This window comes from Pogona vitticeps, chromosome 2 (genome assembly GCF_051106095.1).
Source record: "Pogona vitticeps strain Pit_001003342236 chromosome 2, PviZW2.1, whole genome shotgun sequence".
NCBI classification, from domain to species: domain Eukaryota; kingdom Metazoa; phylum Chordata; class Lepidosauria; order Squamata; family Agamidae; genus Pogona; species Pogona vitticeps.
Window position 1 is genome coordinate 280,729,180 of NC_135784.1, and position 14,611 is coordinate 280,743,790.

At 43.0% G+C, this 14,611-nt stretch overlaps 1 protein-coding gene across 16 annotated transcripts in view; it reads right to left on the minus strand.

The window, feature by feature from the left end:
* The window catches only part of MAST4 (microtubule associated serine/threonine kinase family member 4), a 329,916-nt gene that overhangs the window by 8,477 nt on the left and 306,828 nt on the right, over positions 1-14,611 (minus strand). For all 16 annotated transcript variants that reach the window (XM_072992693.2, XM_072992692.2, XM_072992691.2 and 13 more), the window contains 4 exons: positions 11,012-11,212; positions 9,706-9,935; positions 4,756-4,878; positions 928-1,064 (listed from right to left, as the gene is read on the minus strand). In XM_072992693.2, coding sequence (XP_072848794.2) covers positions 928-1,064; positions 4,756-4,878; positions 9,706-9,935; positions 11,012-11,212 — 691 coding nt within the window. The remainder of the gene's footprint in view (positions 1-927; positions 1,065-4,755; positions 4,879-9,705; positions 9,936-11,011; positions 11,213-14,611) is intronic.

Sequence of the window (14,611 nt, forward strand, 5' to 3'; positions counted from 1 at the left end):
AAATTGCATTGTGACCTATGACAATTCCAAGATTCTTCTCACTCGCAGTATTGCTGAGCCAGGTATCCCGCATCTTGTAACTGTGTGTTTGGTTTCTTAGGTGCAGTAACTTGCATTTACCTCTGTTGAATTTCATTCTGTCGTTTTCAGCCCAGTGCTCAAGCCTATCTAGTTCATTTTGAATTTTGTTTCTGTCTTCCAGGGTGTCAGTAATTCCGACTTTTCTGTCACTGCTATCAAATGGTGGACTTCCCTCTCATGGGAGGCCAGGCTGGCTCTCTGTTCTTCTTCCATAAGGAGGCAAAGGCCTTGCTATTTAGGTAGGCTTCTTCTCAGTTACTGGCTCCCTAAGACAATGCTCTGAAAAACGGGGCTTTTTTAAAATTTTTAATATTTTTTTTTTAATGCTGTAAGCCAACTTGCATCCTCTTGATGGGTATAAACAAACAAACAAACAAACAACCCATTCACTTGGAGGGAGATTTTCATCCTTCAAGGCTGGAGGAAATTCTTTAAAAATCCAAGCAACAAAACAAAAAAACCCAAAACGAAGCCCAATCCTTAAGTGTTCAAAAGCTCATGACATCCATTAAACAAACACACTACTATATTATTACTGGGTTTATATTTTAGTGAAGTTTAATGGAGAATTTTTCACTATTGCAAGCAACACATGAATTAGATGTGTCTCACAACTTACAACATTTTTTTCCTGTATTTTATCTAGTCTTGAAAAATTTAGGAGAATCTTAAAAATAAAGGCAGTGAAAGACTGGGAACAGGACTGGTAATTTCATGGTAATAACACAGTAAGAAAGTGAAGAACATGTGGAACAGGAGTGATACCTCTGTATTTGGAGAGACAGACGTAATGTCCATAAATACTGCAGAATCTTTCTGCATTAAAAAAAAGCAACCACAACTTACCTTTCCAAACTTTCCTTCTTTTTTGTTTTCTTACTCCGTCTAACCATTCGGCCCCTATAGCTATTTCTTCTAGCTGGTCCTGTTTTTATTGAAGTATTCTCAAAAGGTGTTGTAGTAATTGACACTTTATTGCCACTCTGTCAAATAAGAATGTTCAAGCAGTGAGCTGTTATTGGCCTATTTCTCTCCAAACTGAAGATGCAGAATAATTAGTAAGAAAAACTTCCTCTGGGTTAAATTCACTACCAAAGCTTTGCTCTGTACTAGTTTTATATAGCTCAGTAGTCTGGTTTATTATACTGATCCCAGGGTGTAGGGCCTTTAGAAGATTATTCCTGGTTATTCTTGTTCTTTGACAGAACCATAATGTAACGTGTATGGTCCAGAAATACACAATGGGATTCATATAGGGAAGAATGGGTCACAGAGCAACAACTAAAATGAATGAGACTAACTTTGTCTCTAAAATTAGATCTCTTTTAGGACTACTGCTTACCAAAACAGCATTTAAGCCTTAATTTTCCTGAACTAACCAATATGAAGTCTAAATATTTAGTCTGAGTAATGCCTTTTTTTTGTTTTATATTTTTACTTATGTCTAGAATTCTATTGGTGTTCATGTATGGTTTGTATAACTTGTCATGGTTAATTGTGACTAACTGATGAAATGCCAAGGGAACACCTTTGTTGTACATTTGGGTACATGACCAGGCACACAACTAAGACATGACCTAGTACACTGTTAATTAGCTATGGTAAAGTACACCCACCTTAAATAAGAACTAATAAGATTTTTAGCTTGTGTCTTGCAGTGCATTACAGCAGAAGTTAATTATAGAATTTTAAGGGATACATATAGTTGTTCACAATCTGAGCATGACCAACTGCATAAATAGTGCTTGACATCCAAAGGAGCTTTCAAATTGTACAGCACTTCGATTTGCTGCATCAGCATCATTTTCATGAAGAAGAGTTGCAGAAACAGACTGATAGTTACAAAACCATCTGGGTCTCTGTATCTTGACCACAGTTTGGAAAAGAAAAAGATGCAGTAGGTTCCTCATTTGTTAGTATGTTACTCTGCTAACAAAGCAACAAATGCACATCATGCTGTGACAGAATGTGTAACGAAATCCCATCAGTGAATGGCTCCTACCAGAAAGCACAGAGCATGTCAAGAGTTATCACTGAAGTGATTTATCTGACTGTTATGTATATGCATTGAACTCTGTGGAAAGTGGTTCTAACAGAACCATCCAAATGAGCTGATACAATTGTACAATTTACCATATTTTTCTGTATATAAAACTACACTTTTTCCTAAAATAATTTGAGGAAAAATTCAGGGTCATTTTATACCTGGTAGTAAGGAGGGGGAGGAGGGATCAAAGCGTTTTGATCCCTGCTTTCCCCCTCTACTTTTTGCAAAGAAAGTGGAGGGGGAAAGCACTTTCCTCGCAAGAGGATGAAAGCGATTACTTCTTTCCTCCTCCACTTTCTTGAGGGGAAAGTGCTTTCCCGCTCCACTTTCTTTGCAAAAAGCTGCTTCCCCCTTTCAAAAAGAACTTTCCTCTCAAGAAAATAGAGGAGGAAAGAAGGAATCGCTGACTCCCTCCACTTTCTTGCGAGGAAAATGCTTCCCCCCCACACTTTCTTTGCAAAAAGCTGCTTTTCCCCCTCCACTTTTTGTGAGGGGGAAAGCAGCTTTTTGCAAAGGAAGTGGAGGGGGAAAGCACTTTCTTCCCAAGAAAGTGAAGGGGGAAAGCAGGAATCAAAGCACTTTGATCCCTGCCTTCCCCCTCCAATTTCTTGCAAAGAAAGAAATTTGGGGTTGGAAAAGTGGGGGGCATCTTATACATGGCAGCGTCTTATACATGGAAAAATACAGTACAGTGGTGCCCCGCATAGCGATGATAATCCGTTCCGGAAAAATCGTTGCTATCCGGATTCGTCACTATGCAAAAAGAAAAAGCCCATAGGAATGCATTAAACCCCGTTTAATGTGTTCCTATGGGCTTAAAACTCACCTTTAAGCGAAAATCCTCCATATGGCCGCCATTTTCGCTGCCCGGTATGCAAGGAAATGGCGCGAAAACACAACGGGTGGCCATTTTGGAACCACCGATCAGCTGTTTTTAAAGCATCGCTATGCAAAAATCGGTAAGCGAAACAGCTTGCCGATCATTGCAAAGCAATTTTTTACCATTAAAAACATCGTTATGCGATCGCAAAAAATCCGTCGCTATGCGGATTCATCATTAAACAAGGCGCTCATTAAGCAAGGCACCACTGTAATAACAACAATACATTCAATAACACAAAAAATACAAAAGAAAGTCGGAACACTGAATCCACATGACAGAATGAGCTCCCATAGCTTGTCCCAGCTCCTGCCAACCTAGCAGTTCGAAAGCATGTAAAAATGCGAGTAGATAAATAGGTACCACGATGGGAAGGAAACTGCATTTCTTGTCTAGTCGCGCTGGACACATGACCACGGAAACTGTCTATGGACAAAATGCTGGCTCTACAGCTTGGAAACAGGGATGAGCACTTCTTCCTAGAGTCGGACCCGACTGGACAATTTGTCAAGGGGAACCTTTACCTTTACCTAATGTCTCCGCACACTTTGTACAAAAAATAAAATTTCTGAAAAAATATCAAAAACATTACCAACCAAGTTTAAATGCAGGAAGTAGCTAAATAAAACATACTAGAAGTGATTTCTATGTAGTATAGAATATAATAGAGAGGAAACATATGATATCTTCAGTTACTTTGCTGAGGGATAAGAAATAACTTACTCATTCAAGCACCCTCATTCTGCTATGAACATATGAATCTGATTTTGGAAGCTAAGAGGTGGTACAGCTTCATGAATAATTGGATGAAAGACCACCAGGAAACTTTATGCAGGGCTAGGAAAGAATCCTGCCTAAAACCTTGAAAAATTGCTACGTTCACAAAATCAAACTAGATGGACAAATGATCTGATTTCATGTATTTCATATATTCCTAAATGTATATGTAAACCAATTTGCCTTCACTGCCTGCTTCATTGATGCTATATATATATAATAATAACCTGGAACATTTAAACGCCGTAATAAAGTAGGGCTATTATAGAGGGTGTTTCTTCATACAGCAACACTGGTTTTAAATAACTACTTTGATTACTTTGTTAGAACATGTCTTAAAAGCCCACAATCTAAAGAACAAAAATAGATCCAGCATGTGTTTTGCAGTAATATGGAAATCACCATACAGTAGTTGTAAAGGCCAGCTGCTGGATGCCTCTATTAAAAAGCAATGGCATTTGTCAGTTGCTATCAGAAAAACTGAAGGGTGGTGAAATATGATCACACAGTCCAGAGGACAGGTAACTGCAAGCAATGCTTCATTTTCTTTCATTAAACCTATGTTGTTTTTCTCTTCACTGACATGGGAATGCATCTCCACCTCAACTATCTACCTGTTCTATTTAAAATTAAGTTCAACAAGCTCAAAAATAATGTGTATAAATTAGTTTAAAGACAGGCAAAAATGTACAATATTCATATTTTCAAATTGTTGGTTGAGCAATGCTCACATTTATGGCAGGACTCAATGGTTTGCATTATTCCAGCAAATGTTTCAGTGGAGATCAAACATCCACTATGAGTTTAGACCCAGAACTGTATTTTCGTTTTGTAACTTATATGAAACTCAGTAGATATGCTAAAAATCCTAACAATATAAGGTGCTATCACTAGCAAAAAATAACCACCAGAAGAGAAGTAATAAAGTTTCAGATCAAGGTATCTTAAATAAAGTTAAAATACAATGTACCTTCAATAACAGTTCTATGACTTCCGTATGAACAAGGCCATGTACTGGCTCTCCATTGATGTGTGTTATGAGATCTCCAGCCTTCAGGCCAGCCTGATTAGCTGGGCTTCCTTCTTCAACATTCTAAAAAGCAAAGAGGGAAAAAGAAAATTTTGACCCAGATGTTTCCTTGCTATAATAATAAAAACAAGCAATATTCCTACCATCTGACTATAAAAAACAACAGCACTATAGCTGCACAAGTTTCAGAAGGGGGAAATAATTTATTTATATTCATTTTATTTAAAAGATATTATTTAAAATATTTTTACTCCACTGTTCTCCTTAAAAAAACAAAAGCAAAGCACGCTGCTTATATACCACCCCAGCACTTCAAGCACTTTCTAGGCAGTTTACAATTTAATTATGCAGGCTACACACTGCCCCCCCCTCACGAGCTGGGTACTCATTTTACCGACCTCGGAAGGATAGAAGGCTGAGTCAACCTTGAGCTGTGTCAACCTAGGATTGAACCCCGGGTCGTGAGCACAGTTTCGGCTGCAGTACAGCAGTTTAACCATTGCAAAGTTACATCCACTGGGTCTGTATCAATTACAGCATCCAAGTCAGAGTGGATCCAAGCAACTTTATCTGCAAAGTGTTGTGCAGATTCCTCACAGTGGGTTGTGGAGTGGTCAATATTTTGTTCTGTTGGTGAGGGCATGTACGAAGTCCCTGACCACTAGAAACAACTCCACTGGAAGGATTTGTGCAGATGCAATGGCAGCAGCAAATAACCTTTTCTTTGCTGCAGCCATTGCCATGGAATAGGCCTTCAAACGGGCTCTAGCCCATGTTTGGTCAGATTCCCTCTGAGTTTTCTGCCATCATTGCTCTAGTCTCTGTCCCACTCGTTTCGTCACTACCAGCTCCCTAGTGAACCAGGGGGCTTGCCTGGCTCTACTTTGTAGGAGGGGACACTTAGGAGCCATTCTGTCCACCGCCCTAGCCATTTCCCCATTCCAGAGATCAACCAGAGCTTTGACAGGATCGCCTACCGACGCAACAGGAAACTCCCCAAGACCCATTAGAAAACCACTTGGATCCATCAGTCTCCTGGGGTGGGCCATCCTAATAGGTTTTCCACCCCTGCAGAGATTAAGAGTTCCATCCTGCCCAGCATGAAATACAAGGCTCAAAGTGTGCCCTGCTATATGTGTGGGGCCAGAAACCACTTGGGAGAGACCCATGGTTGTCATGGAAGACATGAAGTTCTGAGCTGCTCCTAATAAGTTGGTCTCAGTATGGACATTGAAGTCCCCCAGTATTATCAGCCTAGAAGACTCCAACATCACCTCCGATATCAACTCAGTCAGCTCAGGAAGGGAGACTGTTGAGCAGCAGGGTGGACAGTACACCAACAGAACCCCTATTCTGTCCTGGGTGCCCACCTTTAAGTATACACACTCGAACCCCAAAAACTGTGGAACAAGGCACTTGGTGAGGGGGATGGAATCACGATAGACTACTGCAACTCCACCTCCCTCGCCCCAGATCTGGCCTGCTGCTGCACATAGTACCCAGGTGGGCAAAGCTGAGAGAGACTAATTCCCCCAATTTCATCCAGCCAGGTCTCTGTAATACAGGCCAAGTCAGCCTGCTCATCCAGGATCAGGTCCTGGATGGCAGATGTTTCCCCTTTTACTGACATGGCATTCAGCAGCAGCATTTTTAACCCAGGAGGACTACTGCCACAGCTATCCAGGCTGTCTGATGTGGGACAATTTGGGGGTGACTAGGATCCTGTTCCCTCCCCCTCTCCTACAATGATTCTCTTGTCTCCTCTCGCCGTATCTCCCCTCTACCCAGCGTAATGCCAGTGGCATCTCCCTGCTCCCCCTTATTGGCCTCCTTATTTGAAAGACACATCCCTCCCACTCCAGATTGACAGCAACAGGCAGGTAAATAAAAAGGAATTCCTCTAGGCAAGAAAAATGGACCTCACCCTTATTTCTCAACCCTCAAACCAACCAACCAACATCCCACCAATCCATCCCTGAAAAGGCTCTACTTAAAAGCCCCTTCTCCCCTGAGCCAGGTGGCTGGTGTTGACAAGGGGGTGGGAAGCACCCAGTTGCACAGACCCAGTTCTGCAGGGCAGTAGGAGTCTGGAGCCAAGCTTTCACTGGGGAAGCTAGTAGCCAACAGCAGCAGCAACACCAGTGCCCTGTGAGATGGCAGGTAATGATGACTCCTCTGCAGGCAGGAACGCTGGTCTGGCCTATGATCCACAATGGATCTCTGATGAACCACGCACCACGAATTTCCCCTGGCTTTTCTGATGAACAATGAATCGGTTCATCAGTTTTTGTTTTGAACAGCCCATGGCCAGGCTCATGGGCAGAGAGAGCAGGATAGCCTAGCTTCCATTTCGGTGGAGGAGGTGGCATGGCAGCAGAAGCAGGACAAGGTAGGGAGGCAACGGGGGCAGTGGGAAGGGGGAGTAGGTTGTGGGGACAGAGAGCGTGGGCATGCCAGACAGCAAACGAGGCTGCCAGAACAGCCGTTCCAGCAGGCTAGTTTGGTCTGTAGGCCCAATGAAGGGATGAATAAAAAGGGTAAATATTCGTCACTTTGTATTTGTCCGGGTCTCAGGGTTTGAAAAATATGAAGTGACAAATATTACACGAATCAGCAATTTCTGATGAATAACGTGATTCGTTTTTTAACCATCCCCATGTCTAGCTTTAATACATAATGCTATTTGCCACAATAGGTTCTTAGGCTATGAAACATATATAATTAGAAAAAACAAGTGAAATAAATAAATAAGTTAAATAAAATTTAAGTTGTAGAAAGTAGAAATCTTCTAGTCTGAGAAGATAACGCAACATAAAATAGGAGTAGGGAACCTGTGGTTCCCTCAATGCCACTGGACTTCAAGTCCTATCAAGCCCTGCTATCATGGCAAACAATAAGGGATAACAGGAATTGAAATCCAAAAACATCTGGAATGCCCCTGGTTTCTCACTCTCTATGTGGTCTCTGTATTTGCATGTAGCTTAAGAAATCTGTGGCCTCATTCTATCAAGAACATTATGCTAAGTACTACTATATGGAACATTTAAAAATGTGAGATCTTGAACATCCTCTAGTGAACATTTTTGACCTCTGCAAAGAAGGGCAGACAGCTTGGTAGTTTCTAAAATGTTCACACCTACCCTGCTTTCCTGAAAAGAAGCTCTAGTACAACTTTTTAGGATGCTCATAATATAAGCCCTACTCCAAAAATAAGACCCAGTTAAGTGAAACCCTGTCCTCCACTATTGTGCAGCAACCAGAAGATGCCATTATTGTATTTGAATAAATGTAGATTGTTGTACAGTGGAGTCTTGACGTACGGCTGGCTCCACTTACGAACTTTTCGAAATTCGTACTTCTCCGGCCACAAAATTTTACTTCGACTTGCAGCCGAAGAATCGACTTACGGACCAGAAGAGGGAGGCAGGAAAAGCGCTCAATTCAAATTGTGCGCTTTCCCCACCTCCCCCTTCCAGTCCATAGGCTGCGGATCTGCCTCCAGATGCCTTCCAGGGCTTCTCCGCCACCATGGGAGGCATCTCGGAGGTCCCCCCCAATGCCTCCGAAGCACTATCGGCAGTGGGTGGGGGACATCTGAGATGCCTCCCATGGCAGCGGAGGAGCCCTGGAAGGCATCCGGGGGGCCCCCACTGCCACCGCTGGGAGCTGGGCCGCGCCGGGCGATCCCGGCCATGCTCGGACTCCCAGGATTCCGAGCATGGACGAGATCGCGTGGCTCAGCTCCCAGCAGCGGCGGCGTGGGAATCTCTGGAGCCCTTCCCCGCCACCATGGGAGGCCTCTTGGAGGTCCCCCGCCGCCGCTGATTGTGCCTCCAAAGCACAATCGGCGGCGACGGGGGACCTCCGAGATATCTTCCATGGCGGTGGGGAAGGCCTCCGGAAGTTACCCCCGCCAACGCAGGCTTTCCAAGGGAGTAGACCAGGCCTACCAGGGGAGGGTTTCCCCCGGTAGACTCGGTCTGCTCCCTGGGGAGTAGACCGGGCCTACTGGGGGAAGCCCTCCCCTGGCAGGCCCAGTCTACCAGGCTTTCCCGGGCAGTAGACCAAGCCTACCGGGGGAGGCCCAGTCTACTCCCTGGGAAAGCCTGTGGAGTAGACCGGGCCTACCGGGGGAAGCCTTCCCCTGGTAGGCCCGGTCCACCCTGGGAAAGCCTGCGTCGGCAGGGGAGCTCCGAGAGGCTTCCGGCAGCCGCACCGAAGCCCTTGGGATCTTCCAGCCGCAGCGATGGCGGCGGCGGGGGAGCTCCGAGAGGCCTCCAGCAGCAGCAAGGGACCCCTGGAAGACTAAGAAAAGGTAAGGTTAATTTTTTAATGTATTTCAATTTTGTGTGTGTGTGTGTGGGGGGTGTTTCTTGGGCAGTTTACGGATTAATTGGTTTTCGACTTGAGGACTTTTCGACCTACAGACCCCGTTTCAATACAGATTAATTCCGCAGGTCGAGACCTCACTGTACACACACACACAAAATAAAATATCCCCTGAGAAAAGTCAATGTGACAGCCAAAATGGTCAATGCTCAGATTATTAGACCAGGACTCAGGAGATCAACACTCAAACTCCCATTTAGCTAGGAAAGTCTGAGGGTAACCTTGGGCCAGCCAATCTCTCACAGTCTGACCTGTCTTACAGGGTTTTGTGAGGACATATTAGAGGGAAGGAAAGCCATTTATGCCTTCTTCAGCACAGCTGATGGTGAAGGTTTCTGGGAACTTCAATCCAAGAACATCTGGGTTACCCAAGGTTGAGAACCACTGCATTATAGGGAAGGTCAAATGTGAAAATGAATAAATGGAAAACATGCCAGTTTCAAGCCTTTTTATAACTTAGCCAAGGTTTTATGATAACAAAAGTCCTAGTCAAAAACTCACCCAAACAATGTGGTGAACTGTGTAGATGTCACTGTCACCCACATACACTCTGATTGCTCGGATAGTGAATCCATATTTTTTTCCTGAAGTGTGAATTATGACAGGTTGGTGGGAACTGGCAGAAGCCGTTGAGGAATCACGGCTAGGAGAAGAATCTCTGGAGGATGAGAGATCTGAAGACACAGAATGGGGCGACATTGGACTTCCCAAAGGAGACACACCAAATATATCTGAAATAAAATATCTTTTTAAGTAAATATGATTTTATGCATGTTTGCCCCACATATGACATCCTCACATCTAGACATGAAAACACAGCTGATGCTTAAATTATCATCACTGATAATGTTTTTGGAAAACATTTACATTTTTTCCATAGTGGAAAAAATTGTTAAAGGCATAAGGACATTTTTTTTTCATGATGCTAAATCTTCCTACATAGTTTAAATCCTACCTTCTGTATCTACTACTTTATCATACCTGGGAATTCTACCAGTTGGTATTTGGGAAATCTTGTTTTTATACAAAGACTGAGGTCAAGAAGTGTTGGTGGTGGAGATATATGCTCAAGTTTATATTCACCATGTAGATGACACACTCTTAATGCTGCTTGCATAACAAGGCACTCTGTTACATAAGAAAGCTAGTGTAGGATCACTTTGATATCAAGTATGTCTAATGAATGAAAAAAAGTCCAAACTTCCATGAGTGTGGTAGCAGACAAGGTACCTGTGTTAGTCTGTGCAAGCATTATACAGCAGGCAAAAACAAAATAATAAATAATAATAAAATAACAAGTCCACAAAAGCTCATATAAAAAAAATATACTTAGTCTTTAAGATGCTACCACATTTTTTATTTTTTATTTGTTCTTTTTTTAATTTGTTTTTCCTATAAAACCTCCCTGAGAAATTCCTAATAGTTGGGGGGCACAATACTTAGTGAATATAAAAGTTATGTGCAGATTATTCTACTGCTTTCTTTATGTGTAAGAACGTTTATCAAAAATTAATGTGCCTTAGTATTCTAAACTCCATAAATAAACTGCAGATATCAGATCATGCTCAAAGTTTGAATTTTGTATTGTAAACTTTAAGTTCATTTTTGTCACACTGTACTACATAAAAATAAGGTAAGCATGACTAATAACAATAAATTGAATAGTTTACAGGTTTAATTACTGTGCATGTTCACATTAAAATGCCAAGGGAAGCATGGAAATCTGGGATTCATTTTAGTGCGAACTACTGTACTGAAATTGTAACGCATACAGAAAAGAAGAGAACATAATATTCACAATCTTTACCTCCTGGTATCATAAGGGACAGAGCACTGGCCGAAAGAGATTTTGTGACTTTTCCAGATATTTTCTTTTTCTCTGTAGTTTCTAATCGCTGACGAGCCACATGAGATGCTTGATCAGCGGGTGGCTTTGAGAAATTATCTGTGTTATCCACACTCTCATTTCTTCCATTTATCTGATCCAAGTGGTCTGAAAAACTACCAACTGCACAGAAGAAAAGGATTTAAAAAAATAAACGTAGAATTCAGAAAACTATTCAGGAAAGCAAGGTGAGAAATCATTCTTTTGGTAACAAATTAATGTAGTAAAATAGATCTGGGACCTACGCAGATATAACTCTCATAAAGTCTGGGGATTAAGAGCAAACATTTGCCTTCCTCTTTCACAGCCAAAATTCTACCGTAATTCCTTTGTCTCAATATCACATTTGACAATCATGACCCTAATTACAAAAGCTATGTTAGCTTGCTCTTAACTATGATTTGGAAGTGATAGATGCCTCATGAAACCAAGGCACAGAGCTTATTTGCAAGTTGAGAGATGCTCATTAAAGCTGATATTACACCTATGGTTAATGTTTGCACTAGCCCAGAAGAAGAATTTCACAACTTTTGGGACTTAATAAAGAGGGACCTATTTTAAAAAACAAAAAACAAAACTAATGCCTACAAAAGCAGTGGGTTTAAATAACACATCATTCAGTTAGGGGGATCAGGAAAGTCATAATGTTGAGTGGGCCACAACAGTGGCAAATCATTTTCACCACAGCGTCTGGAGCAGCAGAGGCAAGAAAAATTGAGATTATCACTGTAATACCTAATTTAGGAAATGGCAACTCAATAGAACTTCACTTTCTATCTGCTTGAAAGAGTGCTGGAGCAACAAAGGTATGGTTGCCAGATATCCGGTTAATGTCTTCTGTTTGGCAGGCAAAGATAAAAACATTTAAAATGTCCAGCTTTTGTATTTTTATGTTATAATTTTGGATGGAAGGGAGAGGGGTGGAAGGGCCCCCTCCCCCTGTCTTTCCCTGCCCCCACCTGCCCGCTCCCTGTTACCTGCCGCCGGAGCGCAGCCCTTGCCCCCTCCCGCTGCTGCTGCAGCTGCTTGGCGATCCGCCATGCCTGCCCAGCCCACGTGGAGCCCAGATAGGCAGTGTGAGTGGAACACCACCCGCTAAGCCAGGCAGGAGCAAGCAGCACCCGAGCGCATCAATGGGAAGGCAAGCGCCCGGATTGTGTATGTTCTAAGTCCCTTTTGGGGACTCCAACTCCCACACTCCCCAGCCTTGAACTTATGGCCCTCGAGGGAGGGGAGGCTGAATCGTTCGGCTTTGCCCAGCATCGCTTTCCCCCTGCCTGTGCCAGAGCCTTGTTTGGGCATCCAGATTAGCAAGGTTGCCTCTAAGCCTGTGCAGAGTGTGAGCGGCCAAGGGATCCTGCAGCTGGGCTGGAGCGGTTTGGGTTTATTTGCTTTGCTCCTAATCAGAAGTACAATTTGAAGAATAGTATCTGTAAACAGTTTTATGTATATGTGATTGTTAATGAAAATCTGGGAAAAGTTTGCTCCTCCGAGAAATATATTGTGTAATTCATAAAGATTATAAGGTAATAATTGTACAATTGGCTGTTTAAATAATGTTTTTTTGTATTTTGGGGGGAAAAGCCTCCATTTAATTTATTTTTATTTTTTAACATGACGGTTTCTTGGTTGGTTCACTAAGAGACATTTATTAGCAGCTATTGTAATAAAATTGTATTGATTGTGGGTTTAATCCGGAACGATTCAAATGAAACATTCAATACATCCTCCTCTGTCCTCTTTTTTGTCTTTCTATGTCCTCCTTTTGGTAGCCATCTATTTGGCAACCCTAAGCAAAGGGCACTCCATGTTTTGGCATTAGGGACTCTCATTGGTGTGAGTGCGCCTCTGGGCAGAGAAGAAAGGGACATTATGGGTCAGGTCCTGCAAAGCAGGTCCTCAGTGGGGAGTAGAAATTTAAAATTTCAGAAATTTTCCATTTCCCCCAGAAAAACACACACACTTAGGAGTGTTTTAATTTTATATTTTCTTATTATAAGAATTCTGGTGTGGTGAGACAGCCATCCTTAGCAGGTGATTCCAATATTCCAGGGCTTGGTTGGCATGATGGAAGGCATAATAAGGGGTCAGTCTAGGTTCCACTACAGGTTTTCCTCCTTGTGGATGTAGGAGGAGTACATTCTAGCAACCCTCTTGGACACCCAGATTAAGCAGCAGGAAATTGGTGTTAAGCAGTGGAGGAGGGGCAACGTCAGGCAACTTTGTATCATATGTAGCAGCAGCTAGTGAAGAAGGTCAAGCTAGCACTGAGGTGTGGTTCAGCATTGAGCCATAGCTCTCGTACAGTGCGCCTTCAGCACTTCTGGTGGAGTCTTGCCTGGCAAATCATAAGCTAAAGTAATAGCAGAGACAATCCACCTCGAGACTGTCTGCAAGGAGGCAGGAGAGCCCTTTTGTGGGCCATGGAAGCACACAAAAAGTCTGGGGGAAGTGCGAAATTCCTTAGTCCTAGAAATGTAAAATGCTAAGGCCTGACGAACGTCAAGGGAGTGGAGCATGTGCTCAACATCAGAAGAGGGACTTGGAAATAACGTTGGAAGAATTAGAGGTTGATTAACATGTAAATCAGAAATCACTTTGGGAAGAAAGGACACATCTAGATACAAGACAACTCTGTCGGGATAAAAGTGAATGTAAGGGGCATCAGCTCGAAGAGCGGACAGCTTGCTTGCTCAACATGCAGAAGTTATAGGCAGGAACAAAGTCTTGATAGAAAGAAGTGTTAGATGTGCCAAAGCAATAGGCTCAAACAGTGGACGAGCAAGTGCACAGAGAACAACCTGGAGAGACCACTGTGGAAGTGGAGGTCGTGGAGGTGGGCGCATGTTCTGCAAACCTCTCAGAAATCTCTTCAAGGTAGGATGAGAAAATAAACGAGAGGACTCAGACCCCTCAGGCTGATATGAAACTATCGCAGAAATATAAATTTAACATTGAATGAGCCAAACCTTGGTCAAACAAATAACGAAGGAACTTGAGAAGGGTGTCCAAGGAGACAGGAACCGTGGGCAATCTCCGCGATGCAGCAAACCTGATGAAAGTGTTCCACTTATACGAATACAGCGACTGAGTAGAGGGCTTCCTAGCCCTATTTAAGACTTTAGCCACGTTGGGGGAATTCTCCACACAGTGAGGTGTAGAGAGTTGAGGTTGGGATAACAAATCTGACCTTTGTCAGACCTGAGTCAGAAGGTTGAAGAGGTAACCTCAGGAAGTCAGTAGCCATGGCTCTGAGAGTGGTGAACCACAGTTGTTGAGGCCACCATGGTGCTACTAGAATGGCATCTAGAACCAGCTGACGGAGTCTGGCTATCGTTCGCTGGATGAATGGAATGGATGGAAAGAGATCAAGGAGACTGTCACCCCAGTCCACCATGAAAGTGTTGCTTAGAGAGTTATCTCCTCTTCCTACCCGTGAGTAGTATCTGCTGCATTTGAAGTTGACCTGGGTGGCAAAGACGTCAAGACCTGGTGTCCCCCATCAACTGCAGAGAAGAGAGA